At 42.2% G+C, this 23,349-nt stretch overlaps 1 protein-coding gene across 1 annotated transcript in view; it reads left to right on the top strand.

The window, feature by feature from the left end:
• Positions 1-23,349, top strand: part of ACSM1 (acyl-CoA synthetase medium chain family member 1) — a 54,882-nt gene that overhangs the window by 28,781 nt on the left and 2,752 nt on the right. Inside the window, exons 6-12 of the mRNA XM_032327483.1 lie at positions 1,962-2,121; positions 2,975-3,054; positions 5,530-5,653; positions 7,496-7,576; positions 8,050-8,151; positions 21,415-21,542; positions 22,624-22,723. Of these exons, the coding sequence (XP_032183374.1) occupies positions 1,962-2,121; positions 2,975-3,054; positions 5,530-5,653; positions 7,496-7,576; positions 8,050-8,151; positions 21,415-21,542; positions 22,624-22,723 (775 nt within the window). The remainder of the gene's footprint in view (positions 1-1,961; positions 2,122-2,974; positions 3,055-5,529; positions 5,654-7,495; positions 7,577-8,049; positions 8,152-21,414; positions 21,543-22,623; positions 22,724-23,349) is intronic.

Raw genomic sequence — 23,349 nt, 5'->3', positions numbered from 1 at the left:
GATGCTGTATATTTTCTAACTTATTAACCAGATCAGAGGGCACCAAAAGTTTTTTGGTAGGCTGTGGCTAGCTGTGCTAAAAGTTATACAATGAAAAGTTATACAATGATAACTGAATAGCAAAACCTTGGAGTAATGGGGGTATGAAGAAGGGAAGGGCTTTCTGTGCACTCTGAATAAAGGAGCAAAGGCACAAAGATATAAAAAGTAATGTTTATACAACTACTGAGATTTGAGGGTGGCTGGTGCTCAGAGTGTGGGGTAAGGTATAGTTGGGAGGAGTGAGAAAGTAAGCAGGGCCCAGATCCCATAGGATCTCATGGGCCTTGGTGTAGAGTTTAAAGAGTTTTTTGTTTGTTTACTTGCTTGTTTATTTGTTTTTGTTTTGTTTTGTTTTGAGAGGGAGGGGAGGTGTTGGAGCCATGGGACATATTTTTAGCAAGGGAAAGACCTGATCAGATTTGTGTTTTGAAAAGATCACGTGGCAGCACCTGGGTGGCTCAGTGTGTGAAGCATCTGGCTCTTGATTTCGGCTCAGGTCATGTCTCAGGGTCATGAGATTGAGCCCCACATTGGGCGCTGTGCTGAATGTGTAGTCTGTTTGAGATTCTCTCTCTCCCCCTCCCTCTGCTTCTCCCCTCTTACTCCCTATTTCTGCATGTGCACACTCTCTCTCTCAAGAAGAAAGAAAGAAAGAAATAGAGAGAGAGAGAAAGGGAAAGAAAGAGAAGAAAAACGAAAAGGAAAAAAGATAAAAGATCACTAGCTGCAATATGGAGAATATGTTGGGAAAAATCAGAATAGAGTTAGATCGACTAGCTGGAGGGTCTTAGAATAATCCAAGATGGCAGTGGCTTGGCAAAGGTGTCAGAGACGTGAAGGAAGTTAACATATGTGAGATATTAGGAGGTAAAATGGATGGGATCTACTGTCTGTGGGAGACAAGAGAGGAGCCAGTCAAGGTTGACTCAGATTTGGGGCTTGGACAGTTGCATGGATAGTAATGACATTCACTGAAATACAGAGAACACTGGAGGAGAAAGAAGTAGTCGAAGGGAGTCAGGAGAAATTAGGGTGTGGTGGATTTGAGAGACACCCCAGAAGAGATGTTCAGTGGGTAGGGAGTCCGACGCTGAAAAGACAGATCCTCTTAGCTAGTAAATTCTTGCGGGTGAGCCACAATCCTGAGAGAGCTGGGATGAGGGAGGGTTGATCATTTATCAGGGCCCTTCCCTATTAATTGTAAAGTTCCTCAAAGCCATAACCTGCTGATGGGAAAGGAGTTCTGCTCACAGAGGTTCCTCAGTAGCAGTAAGGTAGGGTAGGGAAATGAGAAATCTTCTCCGCTCCACTTTCAGTTATTGCCTATTGTCTGATTGTTTCCAGTCCTTTGCCAAGATAGAATATTAAAAATTAAATCTCTCTCTCTCCCTTTCTCTTTCTTCATCACAAATGACAGAAAGACCAATCTAAACATCTTTAAGCCAAAAAATGAGTACAGGAATTTAATGGATCCTGAGACAGAGCACTCCAGGGTTTGGCTTCAGACAAAAATAGTTTCCAGATTAGGTTTTCATCTCTCCATCTGTCAGCCCTGTTTCTGCTGAGTTTTGATGGTATTCTCAGAAACACTTATTATTCCTTGTTATCCCCAAATGGCTGCCAGCATTACCTGGGACTGTATCAGTAACAGAGTCAAATCCAAGAAAAGAGCTATAGATTTGTCCCATATTTCCAGTCTTAAGGATCATTATAACTAAACCAGTTGAAGGCACACATGACCAGAAAATGGGCTTTGGCATACTCTACGGACATGCTGTGGATGTGTGTCTGGAGCCCCATTCAAAAACATGCACTGAGAATGAGTGGTGGGTCGCCACCTGAAAATCAGAGTCCCCAGCCCTTGATCACATTCTCTCATGGTCAGTCACATAGCTGAGGTCACTGTATTTTGGAGTTAGCAGGAAATTTCTGCAACTGAAGACATCTGATATCTTCTGGTGCCATTCGGACACGGGCTGGATTCTGGCTGTCTTCGGGTGCATTTTCGAACCATGGACAGCAGGGGCTACACTCTTCATCCATCATATGCCTCAGTTTGACCCCAAGGTCACTGAACAGGTAAGAACACTAACCTTCCAGTACTGAGAAACTCCTAGAAGAAACTTATGTTTCCAACCCCAAAACCGGACCCTGCTGAAAAAATGTGATTTAGTTGAGGGTCCCCTATGCTGCTTTCCTAATGGCACATGGGAGAAGAATGAGGCACAAACAAGTCAGCTGTTAAGAGAATGGGAGCAGAGGACCACAGCTGGAAGGACTGTCACCCCAAACAAGTCCTCAATCCTGAATTTATTAGATACGTGATAACAAAGGAGAAGAAAAGAAGATTATACAGTAGCCGTCTGTCTAATAGGTAAACAAGAAGGAGTGTGAGTCACATGTTGGTCACAAGCTTTAGAGGTAAATGAAGTAGACAAGAAGAGAAGTAGGGTGTGTCTGGGCCAGCAGCATGAGATTTGTAATTTTGCAAATGCACTTAAATGGATTACCTTAATACGTGGCTTTCTCTGAGGTAGGGGAGACAAAAAGGGAAGTAGGGCAGTGTTCCACCCTGAGCCGGCCAAGGTTCCTAGCCGTTGGGCTTCAAGGATGTGTATCATCCCCTCCACCAGAGGCCTGCTGCTTGTACATGTTTTTCTCAAGGTCATCTTTAAGCATGCTTGCATGACAAGCATAACTTCTCATTAGTTAAAGTTATAGTTTAAGCAATGTATTATCCTTACTCTTCTTGCTTTCACTCAGCAGTGCCTAATGCATGCCATGTACAAAATTTATGCTCAATATAGGGATAGTGAAAGAAATAAATAATGGGCTCTTGTTAGAGGGGAGATCAGAATTAAAATGCTAATAATTAACTGATATTTTAAGTCTTTACTATAAAAATGAAATTCCTTCTCTCCTCCTTTTCTAGATGTTGTTCAAATACCCCATCACCCAGTGCCTTGCTGCGTCAACTATATACCGAATGATTCTACAGCACGCTTCTACCAGGTATATTAGAAGTGGTGGTGGCTGCTCATAACAATCTTTGGGAAGGAATTAAAGGGATCCAGTGTACCATGGTCTATTTTTAACTGTGGTTCTTTGACATGTGTGTGCCTGTGTGTGTGTGTGTGTGTGTTAGGTAAGTGTTGGTGGTGATAATTAGTTCATTAAAGCAAGACTCCAAGATCCAAATGAAAAACACTCAGTAAGCCTTACATCATTGTGAGTTTATTCTTTTTTAAACTTTTCTCTTATAAAAGGTCAAACATACAGAGTAAGACATAAATGAGTAGAGGCACCTGGGTGTCTCAGTGGGTTAAGCCTCTGCCTTCAGCTCAGGTCATATCTCAGGGTACTGGGATCAAGCCCCACATTGGGCTCTCTGCTTAGTAGGGAGCCTGCTTCCCCCTCTCTCTCTGCCTGCCTCTCTGCCTACTTGTGATTTCTCTCTCTGTCAAGTAAATAAAATCTTTTTAAAAAGACATAAATGTATAAATTAATGAGCTGTTGAAAAACACCTGTGTCACCACTCACCTGACTCACAAAAATAGAATATTGCCCATACCCCTGAGATCTCTACATAGCTCTCTTTCTCCTCTAAAGAAATGTACTATTTCAACTTTTATGGTGTTCATTTCCTGTTTTCTCTGATAATTTATCTCCTAAGGAAATATCCCTAAACAAATTATTATATTTTACTTGCCTTTGATCTTTATGTGTGTAATCATATATTATTCTGTAATATCTGGCTTCTTTTTTCAGCATTAGGTTTTAAGATGTGTCTATGGTGCTACAGGTTGCTATAGTTAATTTTCATTGCTGTATAATATCCCATAGTATGAAAACATCATGATTTTTTTAATCTGTTTTACCATTAATGGACAACTTGGATAGTTTTCATTTTGGGACTATTAGTGATTAATGCTGCATTGATTTCTTGTACATGTATGCTGGTACATATAAGCATGCATTTCCGTAGTATTTTTCTGGAAGAGGAATTGCTAGTTTATACTTAACATGACATTTTACCATGTGATTTTCCAAAGATTGAACCAATTTATGCTCCTGCTAGCAAGATAGGAGAATTCCCATTGTTTCATAACATTGGCAATATTTGTTATTGTCAGAATTTTAAAAAATTCTGTCAGTCTGACGGATGCATCATGTTCTCTTACCGTAGAAATTTTTTTTTTCATTTCCCCATGTTTGCTGGTTAATTTTAGCTAAACTGAAATATGCTCTTTGAAATGTATGGGCATTTATTTATCTTTTAAATAGTGTGAGATAAAAATGGATATTCAAAAATCAGAGTAACATGTCTTAAATTTAGAATTAAAAAATTAAAGTGTTCTACGACTACCCTTATGAAACTAACTCTGAAACACAGTTTTGATTTTATTCATGAAGCCTCAAGCTGAAACAGAATCCTCAAACAGAATCCAACGATTCTGTTTCCATCTGTATTTCAAAGCTCATATTAAGCTACTTTTTGAAACATTCCTCAGATGATGATCTTTGTCCAAACCCAGTAAAAATATAACCAAAACATAGCTAATCAGAGCATCAGAGAATCTGCTTGTTTTATCTACTTTGGATAAAGCTGCAGAAGGATGAAGAAGACGCCCTCAGTGAACTCAACCCTCCTGCCCTTGACTTGGACTCTGGTGTACCAGGACAAGGGATGAAGATAAGAAGGTGAACCAGATGTCTGCTACCTCTCCCATGCCCAAGAGATGATCTGGCTCAGCCCAGGCCACCCGGTACTCAGACCTCAATCATGTCTCCCCACCTCCTTCAGGGAATCCATCATTATTTTGTGGGGTTTTTTTTATTAGCAGAAAATTTTATGGGGAAGAATGAAAAAGAGGATTTAGGTCATGCAGTGTACCTACTACTGATGTTCACAGCTGACTTTAATGCTCTCTCTGAAATTCTTGCTCTCAGGGCTGCTACTGCAACACTGTTTTCTTTTCCTGAACTCGCCCCCGTCTTCCTCGGTGTCCTGGGCAATTCATTTCTACCCTCTAACTTGCATCCTCTGCTCACAAATAAAAAAGCCCTTCAATTCGCATGACCCTACTCTTCAGAGAAGGCAATGCAGTTCTGTTAGCCTCCTAACATGCTCTTAGGATCTTATCCCCCACCACATTATGGTTTATGAAATACCCCTTATAGCCATAGTGAATGTGAAGACAATGTCTGATCAATACATCTTTGCCGCCTTTTTATGTCAGCTTCCAAAGTTGATCCAAACCTTTGATCCAAACCCATTAGCCTCACCACCATCACCTACCCCTTGCCAGGAAATGAGTGACCTCCACTTGGCTTTGACCAAATTGCCCAAAAGACAAGTAAGAACATGAGGAAGCAAAAGCATGAGTGATCCAGATGAAGAGACTCTGAGCTCTTAACACTCTGGGCCTGGGGCAGAGCTTCCAAGGCCTGACTGCAAGTTCTCTTGTCACTCTGCCTTCCCTGAAGTCTCAGGTTCCCCACCCTGGAACACTGCACTACTGGCGGGGAGGCTCTGCTGCCGGAGGAGCAAGAGGAGTGGAGAAGAAAGACAGGCCTGCTGCTCCATGAGGCCTATGGACAGTCAGAAACAGTAGGTAGATGTCCTTTCTGGGTCAGTCAGGATGTGCTGAACTGCTGAGCCCAGCAGAAGAGCTGAACAATGAATGTGCGGAGGCCCCATTCTGCTCATAGCATTGCCTGAGGCCAATGGGTGGCTTCAGATTTCTAGGCTAGTTTGCCCCAAATCAATTTGCAAAAAGACAATTCACAACTCATCAGTCTGTCAGGAGGCCAATGTACTGAAAAGTATTGGACGCAACCTTAAAAGGGGTCTAAGGATGTGGTGCCACCGTACCTGTGATCATGCGCTCTAGGGAGCCCAGAAGGGGTGGTGGGTTGGGAGGTTCTCTCCAGTAACACTGAGGCCCCCATCTGTAAGTCCTGCCCACTTCACCATCGCTTTCTAGGGTGAAAATCACAGGCAGCTAGGAGCTGGCCCCAGAAGTTCCTTTCTGGGTGTTTATATGGACAGCATACAGGTTTGACTGTGGGACACTAACTGGTGTTGTGGAGGGAGCAGAGACTTTCTGTACGTACCACACACACACACACACACACACACACACACACACACACAGTGTATGACTCCCAAAGGCATCACTGAGCAGCCAGGTGGCAGGGCATTCAGAGTATCATGCATGTCTTGAACCACAAAAACTTTATCAATGATAGTAGGGGAAGGGACAGGTATCTTTCCTCCAACACAATTCTGAAGCCATTTCTGTCATTGGGTAGAAGCACTTTCCCCAACCTCCTTGTTTTCCCTGTAGCTGGGAGAGGGATGACTACCATTTCAGGATCTGGAGGCAAATGACTATTTTAGCCTCAATTAACTTACTTTTCTGACTTCTTTGCAAAAAAAAAAAAATCATATATGCTTTTAAGTCATCAGTTAATTGATCTGCTTTGAGGCCTAAGAAATACTAAGACTCTAGTTTTGTCCTTGGATGATTCATGTTTATATATGGACAAGGAGGAAGGTGGGTTGAGAACTACACTATGCCCACGACCCAGGTCCATTTGCAACAACAGAATACTTCCTAATACCTGGATGGTGCTTTATTTCTGAAAGTATTTTCATAGCTACTGACTCACTTGTGGAACATTTCCCACATGCCTGCACCATGAGCAGCAGCATAGCAAAGGGGGAAAGAGATTTCCTTCTCAGGAATTCAGACGTTGGTTCAAATCTCAGCTTGCCAATTACAGGCTTCAAGACTACAGGCTGAGCATTGAACCTTCCAGAGTCTCTGCTTCTATGCCTCCAAATTCAAAATATAACCCAATCTTGCTGAGTTGTGATAAGGGAAATGAAAGGAAGTGTAGAAAACTCTGGGTACAATGTTCAACCCCTTGTACATGCTGACCTTGTAATTACTCTTGTTTACACTGGATGCTGGGATAGTAGAGATGTTTGGGGCAATAGTTGTGGGAACACCACAATCTGAATATTCTTGACACAGCTCTGAGTCATTGAGACAGGGTTCCTATCACTGTTTAACAGCCCGAGTCTGTTAAATGATTTTATGGCCTTCCTCTAGCCATCAGACACACGTCTGACCTACAGTGGGCATATAACACCTCATATTACATGGCCACAGCACCAGGATCTTTACTTACTTCTTTTTTGGCTCCTCTCACTGGACCTGGTAGCCCCAGGAGCTAGCACAGGCCCAGTCCATGTCAGATGTGGTTAATATTTGCTGACTGGAGTTGGGCCAATGCCTTATGCCTAGAATCTGGGCTTTCTAGCTTCCTTGTAAAGGCTCCACATCAAATGACATGAGTGGGTGGGGATGCTGTGTGTGGTTCTTGATGCTTTATAATGAGCCTGGATCTCTGACCAACACCATTTTCTTTCTTTTGTGAATAGGGAATATGTTGTAGCACTCTCCGGGGAATGAAGATCAAGCCGGGTTCCATGGGGAAAAGCATGCCCCCCTTCGATGTCCAGGTCTGGTCCTAAAGGCATTTTCTGGGAGCAGTTAGAGCTCAGCTGGAATTGGAGAATTGTGTGACACCAGACGACCGAACCAGCTGTGCCCTCTCCACCCCACCCCCTACCCCCAACCCCAGTTGCTGTCCTCTCCGCTAGAAGCCTCACACATAACAGATGGCACCAGAGCACCTGAAGAGAGCACTGGCAGTTCTCTCCATCAGCTGGTGCTTCTAGTTTTTCCTGATCTGTGTTTTCTAGCCTGAAGACACATTTGCCGTGTCTGCATATCCATGAGACCAATAGACCCATAACTTGGGTTTCATCATTTCCTGATTTCAAAGAGTCCTGACAGTTGTCATCTATTTTCTGGCAGGGCGCCTCCCCCCATTTATTCTCAGTGGTGTCACACAAATGGGCAAGTACTGTGTGGGCGGGGCAGGCATGCTGGCATGGCCCAGCAGTGTGGGATTCACGACTTCTTTTTCCAGATCATTGATGACAAGGGCAACAGCCTGCCGTTCAACACTGAAGGCAACATTGGCATCAGGATAAAGCCCACCAAGCCCATTGGCATCTTCATGGGCTATGAAGTAAGTGGCGATCCTCACCTGCCCCCTTCCAGGCCCTCAGAATCCCTTCAGGGAGCTGTGTGGGTGCTAAGGTGGTAGATTCAACTCTGCACCATGAAGCTTCTTCATAGCTCCCTTCAGTCACTCCAACTCAATAAAGCCTGTTCTAATTAATCTCTAAGCTCCTAGGGTGTTCTCACATCCCTTCCTGTCCCAGCCAGCTGGCACTTAAGTGCCGAAGGGTAGAAAGTAGTACCCCAGACTTGGGTTCCAATGATCTCTTGAGGAGGCTGAGTATGCAAGAAGCCTTGATTGGCTTCAAATCCTACAGTCCCACTTCCTAACAGGGTGTGCACAAATCTATTATCCTTGCTGAGCCTCCGGAGAGGACAGTAGTGGTCGCATTTCACAGAGGAAGAAACTGCAGATTACAAGCTTTGTATGTCTTCCCTATGTCAAGTAAATGGCAGGTCTAGGTGATGAAGTTCCAGAACCTAAGTCAGGTTCGGTGGGGTGAGGTTCGGAGCTGACGACTAAAGAAAGAATTCTTAAGACATCTTTGGTGCAAAATGGTGGTTTATTAAAGCACGGGGACAGGACCCGTGGGCAGACGGAGATGCTGCTGCCCCGGGTTGTGAGGAGTGGCTGGTTATATACACAGGAGTTGGGTAGGTGAGGACAAAGGGTTGTTCAGAAGGGCTATTGGGGTAAAGAAGACTGTCAGGATATTGAAGGCCTGGTTACTATCACGCCAAGGCCACTTTCCCTCTAATGAGGCACTAACATAAAGACAATTGGGAGTCTCCTGGTGGAATGTTACATTCCTGCTATCAAACGTCCTTGTTAGTGAGATTTAGGTTTTAAAAGAAATTTAACTTTATTTACTTTTCCTTCTACCTCCATCTCCTTTGTTTTTTTATGGAAGGGAGGGTGACGTTAGGGCTTGAGGAACTGAGTTATGTGTCTTTGGAAATTGGGCTATTGATAAGGCAACTTCTTTGTTGTAAATCTCAAGGACATTTGTAAACCAAGAGAGACTCCTGCCTTGCAGGACTGTGATCTCTGCAAGATAACCATTTGCTCTTCTTTTTAGGGCAATCAGGGGTGCCTGTGAAACGTCACACATATTACCAAGGGGAGTGGGTGGAGAGAGGGTGCAAGGCGCCAGCCCCTGCTCCGTTCTCAGCCAGCCTCCTGCTCCCTCATCATTCCCCCCTGAACAATTTTGACCCTTAAATCTTTAAGGTGGTTGAAGGTGGAAGGTCTCATCTTCTGTAACTTCTTTCTGCTGAATAGGGGCGTAGAGTTGTCCCTACCTACTCGGGTCAACATTGATCAGTGGAGGAATGTATAGGGGAGTCACGAAAGGCGGAGGCGGCTGAATCCAGCGCTGACAGTGAAGGAGTGTCTTTGCGCGTGGTAAGGATCATCTGTCGTGGTGAAGTCATTGCAGCAATGGAGTCTCGGCACCAAGTAGAGAAACACTGAACAAAGCAACATATTAAGGTTAATAAGGCTATAAGAATGAGAAGCCCGAGAAGGAGATTTGGCCATAGTCCTCCTTCAAACCAGGAACTTAACCATTCACTGAGAGAGAGAGAAGGATCTTGTAGGGCCTTAATCTGGGTATTCATATCTTAGTTCTGTGAGTTATGTGGTAGTGTGGGATGAACACACAACATTCTGCTTTGATAATTGCGCATGTTGCACCCTGTGCTGCTATCAGGACATCTAAGGCCATCCTATTTTCTGGAGTGCCTTGGTATCTGTGAGACTTCGGTATTAAGTAGGGAGATTAGCTGGAGTGGTGATAAGTTTTAGTAATGCACCCATGAATCTAGGCAAATCCTCTATAGAGAAAGAAGTACAGTGGTCAGGTTCAGGCATACAGGTAACTAGGTTTAAAGTTTGACAAGTTTTAAGTATTATTTCTGGCATCTCTGTTAGTGTAGCCCAGTATTTAATAAGTCGGCCTCCATCATCCATTGGTGGCCTTTGGCTTCTAAGACAAATCTGGACCTGATGTGACATCATTACAGTCAGGGACTGTCCCATAGTGAGCTTTGAGGCTCTTTTTTTGAGGGCTGTTCTATGCTTAGCTAAAGCATCTGTTTGCAATCGCACCTCAACAGAGGTGGCCTCTAGGATAAATATGACTAAGGGATGAAACCAATAAGATGACCTTTGAGTGGTCCAGCCTTAACAATATCCTGATTACAGAAGATCATTGTCAAGTGGGAGAAAACTTGTCAAGAGATAAGGGGAGTCCCCCATGCCTCATACAGTCCACTCATAAAGAAAGTGGGGTCATCCATTGTCTCCACAAGTCCATAGTTAATCCTATGGAGTGCATAGGCTGGCTTTTAGGCAATTTCATTATCCCAGCCACACATAAGGTGTTAGTTAAGTTATACAATCGTAGGGGAATCAATCCCATTTTCCAGTTGTTTAATCATGTGTGAGGGGGTTCTACTAATATCCCCACAAAATAAAAAAGCAAGAAGATCATCTAAATGAGCTATTGTGTAACTTCTCTGAAGTTTATCTTAAATTGTTTAGCTTAGGTAAACAAGCATTTAAAGACAATCAAATCTAGAATTTAACATCCATAAAGGTGTGTTACTAAAACATAATTTTTCTCTCTAAAATAACCCTCATTTACAGAGATAGCCAAATCAGGACTAATTCACTTGTGAAACAAGTCCAGTTTTAACAAACTTGGCCTAATTATTTAGATAAGCTCAGCAAGAACAGTTGAGTGTGATCAATAGATCTTTTAGAATCCGCTTTGCTGGAACTTCTTATAAGGAATCTCTAGGTTGAACTTTTAGTATCCTCTCCGGGCCAGAAGCCAAGCTCTGTACTTGCCATCAGTCATGCCTGCAATACCTGTCGATTTGGGCGAATTCCTCTTCTGAGACTCTGCAACCTACCAAAGAGTGACATTCTTTACTCACCTGGTGAGGCTGCTGGGAACTCTGTAAGCAAGGGATCAGGCCAACAGTCCCAAGGGGCTTTATGGCTCCAGGTGTCATAAAGTCAACCTTAGTTCCTTTAAACTGTGTGGTCATATCTGAGTCTTTTCAAATATGACATCCCAGTCAAAGCCTTGGTAAAATAACCAGTTTCCAATGGTGTCCTGTTACAAGGAGAACAGATTCTTATTGAACTTATGCAAATGACTGATTGCCATGGAAGAATGCTTACTGAGACCTTTTGGTTTCAGAGGGTTCAGATAGAGAGAAAAGCTTGAATGCTTTGAGCACTTTTACAAATGAGCACTTTTACATCTCTATAAGTTACAGATAAGTAGGAGGAAGTATCCCTAGTCTGGAAGAGCAAACATTAGAGAACCAGCAATGTCTAAAACAAGACAAAACATTAAGAGACACAACACTATAATCTTGTAGTTCATTTAGTCCCATGTTACTAATTCTGGTGAATGCGGCTTTAGTCAGTTTTGGAAATTCTTACCCATTTCAGTCTTAGGATTTTCAAGTATATCAAATATCTGTATTTGTCCTGAAAGTCCTTTATAGGAATCTCCTTGAAGATAAAACTCATTTTACAAGAAAATTAAAACAATTATAAATGACAAAAACTCAGAATGGATATGGCTAGAGCTAAAGAGACATGGGAGTTTACAATTTAGCTGCAAGAAAATCAGGTTACAATTTCTGTGACACATAACATTCCCATAATTACAATATCAAGCGATGATCTCTCAAAACATTAAAACTTTAGGAAGTGCATAGAATCTCTAGAATAGTTATAGCATTTTCCCAAATGTAACCCAAGGTTTATCACTGGTTCAGTAGTACTTCATGAGCAACTTCACGTATCAAGGAAAAGCCTGAGTTAAAGAGATTTACAATTTAAATCTTGTCAACATTTGCTAAAATCTTATGAAGTTTTAAAGCACATGCCTAAATATAATTAGGGATGTTAAACACCTGATAAAACAAAACATAGAAACTGGTTTTTCTGGGCAGGCAAAGAGAAAACCATTTACATTTTCTTAACAGCAGATCAATTGATCTAAGAAAACATTGTCCTTTTGAACAGAGACAATTTCAGTCTTGTACCAATGTACCTTTAAAACCCATTCATTTCGATCTTAGTCCATTCTGGACCATAGCTAAAATTCCTTTTCTGAAGATTTCCCTTCACAAACCTTCTACAACTTTCCTTTGCATTCAGGTTTTGTCCCAAGCCATTTCCTTCCAAACAACCATCTCATTTAGGACAAAATTACCTTTTATCTTTAATAAAATGCATTTCCCTTCTTTAAATCTTTCTTACATATCATCTACTTTCCTGCAGAGTTTCTCTTATTTCCATCAGTCTTAGTTACACTAAGCAGAACTTTGTATTCTTAGAAACACCTTTAGTTATTAACCGATTGTGAACTGTTCAGGTGGCAATTTATGAATCAGTTAAGTGGAAAACAAATTTACCAACAGATTTAAGTACTCTTAGTTTCTTTGCAGTAAGAAGTCAAAAGCACAAACCTACGTCCAGTAATTAATGACTTAGCATTTTATCCTGTTTGGTTAAGACCTAGATGTCCACAATTCAATTCCATTTGTCATCCAAGCAAAACTTTAAAACTTTCAGATTACCAAAGACTTTGAAAGTTACTTCAGCAATTACCCACTAAAACTTTGAGACAGACAATTAACCATCAGTTTAGTCATTTCTTTACTAATAAATTTTAACAAATAACATGAGCTTATTTAACCTTCAGTAAACTTCCAAGTTTCACATTACTGCTGATAACTTAAAAGACACGTCTTATCTTAATTAAACCAACAAACTTAACTTAGTTCCAACTCTGATTTATGTTCCACCTGGACCCACTCCACTTTGAATGTTTACCTGAGACATGCGTGGGAAGATCTGGAGTGGGGGATGTTAGGTCCAGGGGGTGCTCTTCTTGCTCCTTGACAGTGAAGAGAGAAGGAGCCGTGGTGCATGATCTAGAGGCTAGTCATGCAGGCTGCACGCACTTTGGTGCAGAAACAGGAGAAGGGGAAACAGAGGAAACAAAGTGCTGCCAGGAGGCAGAGAAAGGATTCCCGGTTTTAGAGCTCATAAGGCCCAACAGAGGAGCAGACGCCATGCTTTCCCACCAGCAAGGGGGGAGGGGTTAAGCAGTCCAAGTCGGCCAGAGAACACAGGGAAACTTCCCCGAAACAAAGAGAGTTTCGGCAGCTGCTTGGGAATATTCCTTATGGTCTCTGTCTCGAGTTAGACCAACCCCAGTTGGCTCCAGTTATAGCCATCAACACAGGAAGTGAGTGAGGGAGAAGCCCCCACGTCTATTAGGAGAAACAGAGAGAAATAAAGCCAGAGTCCCCTTTGCTAGGGATGGCCCAGCAACCTGGGTTTACTAGAAGAAGGCTTATTTACGTAATTACCATCCAATATGTCAGGAGAAAGTTTACTAGCTGACTCATTTGGGCAAACACATTCCGCAAAAGCCCCTTACTTAGGGTCCTGGTGCAGAGCAATGAAGGCCTAGGTATGAGCAATGCAAGCACCCTAGGTCCACTTGCCCTGCTTCCTGCAGAGGAGAACTAACTGATAGATTCCACTGAGGCCATGCAGTGTTACAAGAGCTCAGTCCTTTCCTAAGTTTTGCAATCAAAATTATTTCCAGTGGGTTAAAAGGCACCCCAAGGTAGAGTCCTTGGGAACTGAAGAAGCCTACTGAGGCCATGCTTCCAGAAAAGTAATGAAGGTCCATTACCAAATCCCCCGACTCCTGGGTGGCGTCCCACACAGGGTATGTCAGAGGTTTTAGGTGTCAAAAGCGACCGGAGGCGTCCCTCAAGATACGCTATTGATCACCATCCTGCCTTCCCCGAGAAGGCATTCCTGCCGTAAGAGGCCCTGGAGGGGTGCCGGCGTCCCTCCACTTCCCCATCGCATCCTAGGCTGCTGATGGGTGCCTGGTGAATGGACGAAAACGCTGTGCCATGCCATGCTCATTGTCTGTCCTGAAGACTGCATACTGTTTTGCCATTTTAACCCATGGAAATACTAGAAAAGTTTGGCAAGGGGAAATTACCCAATTTCATAGCTTTAAGCGGTTTGCAGACGACACTGACGAGAAACAGTAAAGACTGAAATCCATCATGGTCTAAGCGACATTCCAACACATGTGGTCCTTGCAGCCAACTTCCCTAGGAAACGGTCCCCGGTTGTGTTTTAATTCAATCAGGTACTGGTTTCAGCCGGCTCCCAGTGGAGGTCTCGCGGCCAGAAGTGGCTAGACCAGGGATGTGGAGGGGATCACATTAGATCAATCAGGAAGAAACCTCACACGGGAGTCTTAAGATTGGCAGCCGTCCTGGTGACTTAGGTGGCTGTCCCGTGCCCAAGAGAGACAGCTTTCTATAAGAACAGGAATAAAGAGAGGCCATCAAGTTTCTGGGTCTTATTGCCATTCCGGCCAGGGTACTAACTTACAGCCAAAAGGCAGACGCTCTCCTCCCCGTAGAGTAGCCACGGGCTAGAGGATTACAGCCTGAGCAATTGACATGCAAGTGTTCCAATAAGACCATACTCCTTGAAAAGCCCTGGAATGAGAGTAAAGGAAAAGGAGAGAAAGTACTCACCAATTTTGCACCGAAGCTCAGAGTCCAAATGTAAAGACTCATAAATCTCCTGGCTGGCTCGCCAAAAATGATGAAGTTCCAGAACCTAAGTCAGGTTCGGTGGGGTGAGGTTCGGAGCTGACGACTAAAGAAAGAATTCTTAAGACATCTTTGGTGCAAAATGGTGGTTTATTAAAGCACGGGGACAGGACCCGTGGGCAGACGGAGATGCTGCTGCCCCGGGTTGTGAGGAGTGGCTGGTTATATACACAGGAGTTGGGTAGGTGAGGACAAAGGGTTGTTCAGAAGGGCTATTGGGGTAAAGAAGACTGTCAGGATATTGAAGGCCTGGTTACTATCACGCCAAGGCCACTTTCCCTCTAATGAGGCACTAACATAAAGACAATTGGGAGTCTCCTGGTGGAATGTTACATTCCTGCTATCAAACGTCCTTGTTAGTGAGATTTAGGTTTTAAAAGAAATTTAACTTTATTTACTTTTCCTTCTACCTCCATCTCCTTTGTTTTTTTATGGAAGGGAGGGTGACGTTAGGGCTTGAGGAACTGAGTTATGTGTCTTTGGAAATTGGGCTATTGATAAGGCAACTTCTTTGTTGTAAATCTCAAGGACATTTGTAAACCAAGAGAGACTCCTGCCTTGCAGGACTGTGATCTCTGCAAGATAACCATTTGCTCTTCTTTTTAGGGCAATCAGGGGTGCCTGTGAAACGTCACACATATTACCAAGGGGAGTGGGTGGAGAGGGGGTGCAAGGCGCCAGCCCCTGCTCCGTTCTCAGCCAGCCTCCTGCTCCCTCATCATAGGAATCAAATCAGCATCTTTTTGGTTCTCAAACCCTACATACGAAATCCAGGGATTACATAAAACTATAATAGGCTATAAGGAACCCTGACCCTCTTGACCACATAAATGCTGAGCTTCCAAAACTGGTCAGGGGAGAGTGAACAGACCTTGAAATTGACTTTAGGCCCATCTCCTTTCTCCATAGGAACAGTCACTGGTGTCACTGTTGGCCTCATTCTGTGGTCTCCGGGGGTGGGTGGTGCTGCTCCTTTTATGATGTTATTGCCCCAAAGCAAATATGCAGGCCCTAGGTTTATTTCACAGTAGCACAATTTTAGGCTTGGATAAAAGAAAAAATAAATGGAGTAACATGTATATGGATCAGTAGCTCTCAACGCTGCTTGTATGCTAGAATCAGTTGAGGAGATTTAAAAAAAAAAAATCAATTCTTGGATCCAACCACAGAGATTCTGGTTAAATTAAACTGGGATGGTCCAAAGCAACAGCATTTTTTTTTTTAAATTGGAAATAATGTATTTTATTTTACACAGACGTCCTCTCCTGTGCCCACACCTATGTACATCTATACCCCGTTCCACTATGATATGTTGCCTCTCCTCCACTGAGAGTTGTTTTCTTTCTTTTCTTTTCCTGAGCTAAAATATAAAGTTTACCCTTTTCACCATTTTTAAGTGTAGAATTCAGTGGCCCTGAGTAAATCCACAACACTGTACAGCAGTTACCACCATGCATCTGCAGAAATTTTTTTCATTCCAGGAAACTCTGTTCCCATTAAACAGTAACTCCCCCCTCCTCCTCATATCCCCAGGATTTTAAACTTTAATATACTTTTTGGCTTTAAGAATTTTCCTATTTTAGGTACCTCTACCAAGTGGAATTATACCTTTGCCCTTATGCGTCTGGCTTATCTCACCTAGCACATGTTTTCAACGTTCAACCACGTTGTAGAATGTGACCAAATGTCATTTTTTTCAGGCTGAATGGTATTGTCTGGGTGTACCATATTTTGTATATCCATCAATTTCTTTTTTTTTTTTTTTTTATTAAAGATTTTATTTATTTATTTGACAGAGAGAAACCACAAGTAGATGGAGAGGCAGGCAGAGAGAGAGAGAGGGAAGCAGGCTCCCCGCTGAGCAGAGAGCCCGATGTGGGACTCGATCCCAGGACCCTGAGATCATGACCTGAGCCGAAGGCAGCGGCTTAACCCACTGAGCCACCCAGGCGCCCTATCCATCAATTTCTTAATAGATATTGAGGTTATTTCCACCTTTTGGCTACTGTGAATAATGCTCCAATGAGCCCTGGTGTGCAACTATCTGTTTGAGTTCCTGCTTTCACTTCTTTTGGGTGTATACCTGAAAATGGAATTGCTGCATCATACGGTAATTCTATATTTACCTTTTTGAGGAACTGCCAAAATGTTTTCCACAGTGGCTGCACCATTTTATATTTCTATCAGCAGTGCACAAGTGCTCCAATTTCTCCATATTTTGCTAATCCTTGTTATTTTCAGGTTTGTTGTTTATGTGTATAATAGTCATTCTAGTATGAGAGAAGTGGTATCTCATTGTGGTTCTGATTTGTGTCTCTTTAATGACTTAATGTTGAGCATCTTTTCATGTGCTTATTGGCCATTCGTGTACCTTCTCTGGAGAATTGTATATTCAAGTCCTTTGCCTATTTTTAAAATTGGTTTTTTGTTTTTTTTTTTGGGGAGGGGGGTTGTTTGTTTTGTTATTGATTTGTAAGAGCTCTTTATATATTCTGGATATGAGGTATATTATAAGGTATATGCTTTGCAAATATTTTCTCCCATTCAGTGCATTGTCTCTTCACTCTTTTGATAGTGTCCTTTCACGTAAAATTTTAAAAATTGACATTTTATCTATCTTTTTCTTTTGTTTCCTGTGCTTTTGGTGTCATAGTCAATAAATAATTGTCAAATCCAAAATCATGAAGACTGCCCCCTATGTTTTCTTCTAAGAGTTTCAGAATTTTAACTTTTATGTCTAGGTTTTTGATCCATTTTGAGTTAATTTGTGTATATTGTATATAAGGTAACTGTATTCATTTGCATCTGAACATCCCAGTTTCTCAGTGCCATTTGTTGAAAAGATTGACTTTTCCCACTGAATGGTCTCAACATTCTTGCCTAAAATTCATGGACAATATATGTGAAGGTTTCTTCCTGGGTTCTCTGTTCTATTCTGATCATTATGCATCTTTTTTATTAATGCCAATATCACACTGTTTTGATTACTGTAGTTTTGCAGTAAATTTAAAAATCAGAAGTGTAAGCCTTCAACTTTCTTCTCCCTTTAAAAGGTTGTCTTGGCTATTTGGGATCCCTCAAGATTTCTTATGAATTTTAGGATATTTCTATACCACTGAGATTTTTATAGGGAGTGCATTGAATCTGTAGATGGCTTTGGGTAGTACTGTCATCTTAATATTAAGTCTCCAAATAATACAGTATGTCTTCCCATTTATTGATACCTTCTTTCATTTCTTTTGCTAATAATTTTTATTTTTCTTTGACTTTCTTGACTAAATTTATTCTTAGTATTATATTCTTTTTGATGCTATTCTAAATAGAATGGTTTTCTGAATTTCTTTTGTCCATATATAATTTTTTCTGTCTTTTAGTTCTTTGTCCATTTTTTTCTTAGTTTTTTATCACATTTAACAGGTTTGACTCATTTTTATTTCTTCCAAGTTTTTATTTAAATCCAGCTAGTCAACATATAGTACAATATTAGTCTCAGGTATAAAATTTAGTGATTCATCGCTTACATACACAACCCCAGTGCTCATCATAACAAGTACACTCTTTAATCCCCATCACCTATTTCACCCATTCCCCCTGTCCCTCCTCTCTGGTAACCATCACTTTGTTCTCTACAGTTAAGAATGCGTTTCTTAGTTTTCCTCTCATTCCCTCCGCCCAACGTTCATTTGTTTTGGTTCTTAAATTCCACATATGAGTGAACTCTAGAAATCAGATTCTCCCACTTCCCTAGAGGTTGAGGTTTTTGGGGTTTCATTGTTTTGTTTTTGATTTTGGACTGTTGAAGGCTATAGTAGTCTTTTGTTGTGGTACTTTTGCAAATTCTTTAAAGTCTATTGTTTATCATGTGTGATCACTGAGGTCTCTGATCCTTTAGCTCATGTTTAGTTAATGTTTTGACAGAGATTTCCTTGAGTGGCAGGAACTCAAATGAACAAAGAAAAATGTCACCAACCAAAAAAGAGAGAGGACAACCACTGTGAAGATGGGTTCTGTGCTGGGACACGCCTTCACCGCTTAGCTGAACTTGCTCTGAGCCTAGGGATCAGCCAGAGATAAAAGCTTAAGGTCTTCTCAGGACTTTGCTGAGCATGGGTCTTGCCGGGGGAATGTTCATGGCTATCTTAATTTCCCCATGTACATACCTGTCTTGAACATCTGAAATTCAAAAAAACAAACAAGAACAAAAAACATACAAAACTCACCCAGCATCTCCCCCAGACCTTGATGGTCTATTGTATATCTCCACCCATAATCTCTTACCTCAGGTGTCTTCACTTTTGTAGTTTGCCTGGTAACTTCTATGACCAGTGCCTGCTGTTTTTTTTCTGAGTTACATAAAATCAGTACCTTGCACCTGTCCTTCAGGCAGCCCCCCAGATAGGTTAGAACAAATGCATGCAATAACCAATACTTTACTTCAAAATATCCATTTTTTGAAAAGTTGATTTAGTATCACAAATGGAAAACAATAGTATTAGCCAAAAAACAGAAGGCAATTATAACCATAACTGTAATGCAAACAAAGCAATTTTTTTTTTTTCATTCTAGATAAACCCTGTTCCCACTAAAAGCTCTAATCCTGAAACTCACTCTTGGTAGTTCCAGAGATTTTAAAAACATGTCAGAGCATCTCATTAATACAATCAGAACAATGGGAAGGGAACCTAAAACGGGATGTCATTCAGTGTTTTTTAATTTTTTTTTCCCTGGAACCTATTAAAATCATTTTATGTTTCATGACAGGGATGATCTCAACACATTGCTTAGTGGTCGAGTGCATAGGCTGTGAAGCAAGAATTAAATTCAAATACCGACCCTACCTCTGACCAGCTCAGTGACTTTGAAGAAGATACTGGGCTTCTCTAAGCACTCATTTCTTCTATTATGAGTTATGAAAATCTAGCCTCACATAAAACCTGCACATAAATGTTGAGGGCAGCTTTATTCACAATGGCCCAAGCTGGAAACAACCCAGAGGCCCTTCAATGGGTTAACACCCAAACTGTGTTTCATCCATAACATAAACTACCATTTAGTAATAAATAGGATCAAAGTATTGATGAACATAAGATAACTGGATGAATTTCCAGGAAATTATACTGAGTGAAAAAAATAAAAACAAAGCTAGTCCCAAAAAGTAACATACTATAGAATTCCATTTATGTAACATTCTTAAAGTGACAAAATTATAAAACTAGGGAATAGATCAGTCCACTGCCAAGGGCTTAGGGGTTTGGAGGGAGGTGGGAGGGAAAAGAGGAGGGAGATGGGTGTGGATACAAACGAACAAGACAGGAGATCCTCAGGATGAAAGAACTCTTCTGTATCTTCACTCTGGTGGTAGATATACAAACCTGCACATTTGATTCAATTGCATAGTACTAAACACACCCAAACACACACAAAAAAGCACAGGTAAACTGCTGGGAGATCTGAGTGAGACTGGTCAATATCCTGGTTGTGATACTGAGCTGTAGTTTTGCAGGATGCTACCATTGAGGAAAACTAAGTAAATGGCCCAAGAATCTCTCTGTGCTATTTCTTTTAACTGCATGCAAATATATATTTATCTTTTTAAAAAAGATTAATTTATTTGAGAGAGAGAGAACATGCATGCATGAGTATGTGCATCAGTTGGGGAAGGGGCTGAGGGAGACAGAGAATCTCAAGCAGGCTTCACGCTGAGTGTAGAGCCTTACGCAGGGCTCAGTCTCAGGACCCTGAGATTATGACCCTGAGCCAAAATCAAGAGTCATCTGCCCAGGGGCGCCTGGGTGGCACAGTGGGTTAAAGCCTTTGCCTTCGGCTCAGGTCATGGTCCCAGGGTCCTGGGATCGAGCCCCACATCGGGCTCTCTGCTCAGCAGGAAGCCTGCTTCCTCCCCTCTCTGCCTGCCTCTCTGGCTACTTATGGTCTCTGTCTGTCAAATAAATAAAAATAAAATCTTAAAAAAGAAAAAGACTCATCTGCCCAGCCAACTGAGCCATGCAGGTGCCCTGCAAATATATAACAATCTTAAAATAAACCATTTAATTGGAAAAATAAAAGCTGAAATCAAGAGTCATCTGCCCAGCCAACTGAGCCACGCAGGTACCCTGCAAATATATAATGATCTTAAAATAAACCATTTAATTGGAAAAATAGAAGCCCAATAGGTTTTCTGGGAGGAACAGATGAGGTAGTATTTTGGGAAGGAATTTCATTTAACAAAAGTTTATTGACATTTCTCATTTGTCCAGGCACTGTGTGAGGGCTAAGCTGAGACCAATAAATAAAACACAGCATCCATGTTCTAGTGGGAAATTTTTTCTGAGAGTGCCACACAAAAGAGAATTGTTACTTTTTAAAATTAGCCTTAAAATTGGCTCAGTGCTGTCCTCTACTTGAGAAGTAGTGTTCATTCAGTACTTGGATATAATGAAAGTAGACTCAGGGAGATTACAAAACTTGCCCAGGTGGCAGGTAGAGCAAGGAGCAGGATCCAGACTCAGATCTGAGCAGCAGGTTGTGGCTCATCATCTCTAAACTCATTGCCTTCAACAAAGGAGTTTTGTTGTCTTTGCAGGACAACCCAGAAAAGACAGCTGAAGTGGAGTGTGGGGACTTTTACAACACTGGAGACAGAGCAACTATGGATGAAGAGGGCTACATCTGGTTCCTGGGGAGGGACGATGACATCATCAATGCCTCTGGGTAGGTATGACTGACCTGAGCCAGAGACATCACCTTCACATGCCTCATGGTTTCTAGCTTGTTTGACATTTATCCAAGCTTGGTGACAGGACCCTCAGGCTAACTCTGAACAGAGCTTTGTCTATGGGACCCTTTTCTGGGGATATTAGTACACCTCCCACAAGCCCTGCATCCAGAAAAGTCAAAATGTAGTTCAGGAAGGTCTGCAAAGGGGAACCATAATAAGACACTATGCAATTTAAAGGATTTAGAAGGAAAACTTTACTTAAGCCTTTATGGGTTGAGGAATCTTCCTCTATGTCTGACTCCTCTAATGGGACATAACATGTCACTGAAAATTTTAATAATAAATGACAATGAAAACCTTTTGGGAGCACTTACTATGAGGAATCACACTCTATAGTGCCTCATATAACCCATCTCTAAATGCTAGAAGGTAGGTGCAATTGTGCTTATTTTACAGATGAGGCAACTGAGTCACTGCCTAGTCAAGAAAGTTCCTCAAAGAGGGCTATATACAACCCAGACTTACCAAAGTTGTCTGCCTCCAGGTCATTTGTCCCTAACCTAAGTGATTTGGAAAGAAAGAAAAAAAAAATGACACATTATGCCAGAATAACAAGTTCTTTTGGATATTTCAGGGAATATTTCAGGAAAATTGAGGAAATTGTTTACTTTTTAAATTTCTGAAACCTGCTAATCTAATGGGGAAGAGTATGCAGAATTTGCGTGAATATTTAAGATAAAGGTTGAGAGTTCCATTAGGTTTCAGGCCAAGGGAAGCTGCTAGAGCCAAGGCCCAGAGCTCGGGGAGGGCTAAATATTCACCCTCCTCCCTGAGCAGAGGCAGTGAGGTGAGAAACTCTGGGGAGCATGCGAGTGTTGTATGTCTCAGCACGGAGTGCGCATTCTTCATGTTTGGGGCCCATGACAGAGCCAGGTCCCAGGTATCTGGCTCCCTGTGACAGTTTTCCTGCAGAGCAGAGGTAGATGTGACCCTCCAAAACATGAGCCCTGAGGACCTGGGTCTCCTGACCTGGGCAGCTGCTCAGAAACCAAGCAAGAGCCATTGATCCTGCAGGAACCGCATCGGGCCCTCAGAGGTGGAGAACGCCCTGAGCGAACATCCGGCGGTGGCTGAATCAGCTGTGGTGAGCAGCCCGGACCCGATTCGAAGGGAGGTAAGGAGGAAACAGAGGTTGTTGTGTCTGTGTGTGGGCATTAAGGCAGGTGCAGGGGAAGGTTCCTGTCTCCCCTGCCTGGGACCTAGGGTGGAGGGAGGCCCAGGGAACGTGTATGTGCATTTACACTGTGTGGTCAGCAGAGGGCAGTGTGGCCCCCCTCGTGTGTGAGGGATAATGATGCTTGTGAATGTGGCTTGCTGCTGGGTTGCCTCTTTGTTTTGTTGACTGTTGTTGACTGTTTCCTTTGCTGTGCAGAAGCTTTTGATCTTGATGAAGTCCCAAAAGTTCATTTTTGCTTTTGTTTCCTTTGTCTTTGGAGACATATCTTGAAAGAAGTTGCTGTGGCTGATATAGAAGAGGTTACTGCCTATGCCTCACGTTGAGGCCTTTTATCCGTTTTGAGTTTATCTTTGTGTACGGTGTAAGAGAATGGTTGAGTTTCATTCTTCTACATATAACTGTCCAGTTTTCCCAACACCATTTATTGAAGAGACTGTCTTTTTTCTACTGCATATTTTTTCCTGTTTGGGCTGCTGCTGCCCATGTCCTAGTTACTGTGTCCTTCCTGCCTGCTGGCTTATTTCCCACTCACAGCAACACCATTAATTAAGGACTCTGAGACC

The sequence above is a fragment of the Mustela erminea genome, chromosome 20 (assembly GCF_009829155.1).
Source record: "Mustela erminea isolate mMusErm1 chromosome 20, mMusErm1.Pri, whole genome shotgun sequence".
In the NCBI taxonomy this organism is placed as follows: domain Eukaryota; kingdom Metazoa; phylum Chordata; class Mammalia; order Carnivora; family Mustelidae; genus Mustela; species Mustela erminea.
Note: the sequence above shows the minus strand (reverse complement) of the source record. Positions and strands in the feature narration are given on the sequence as shown.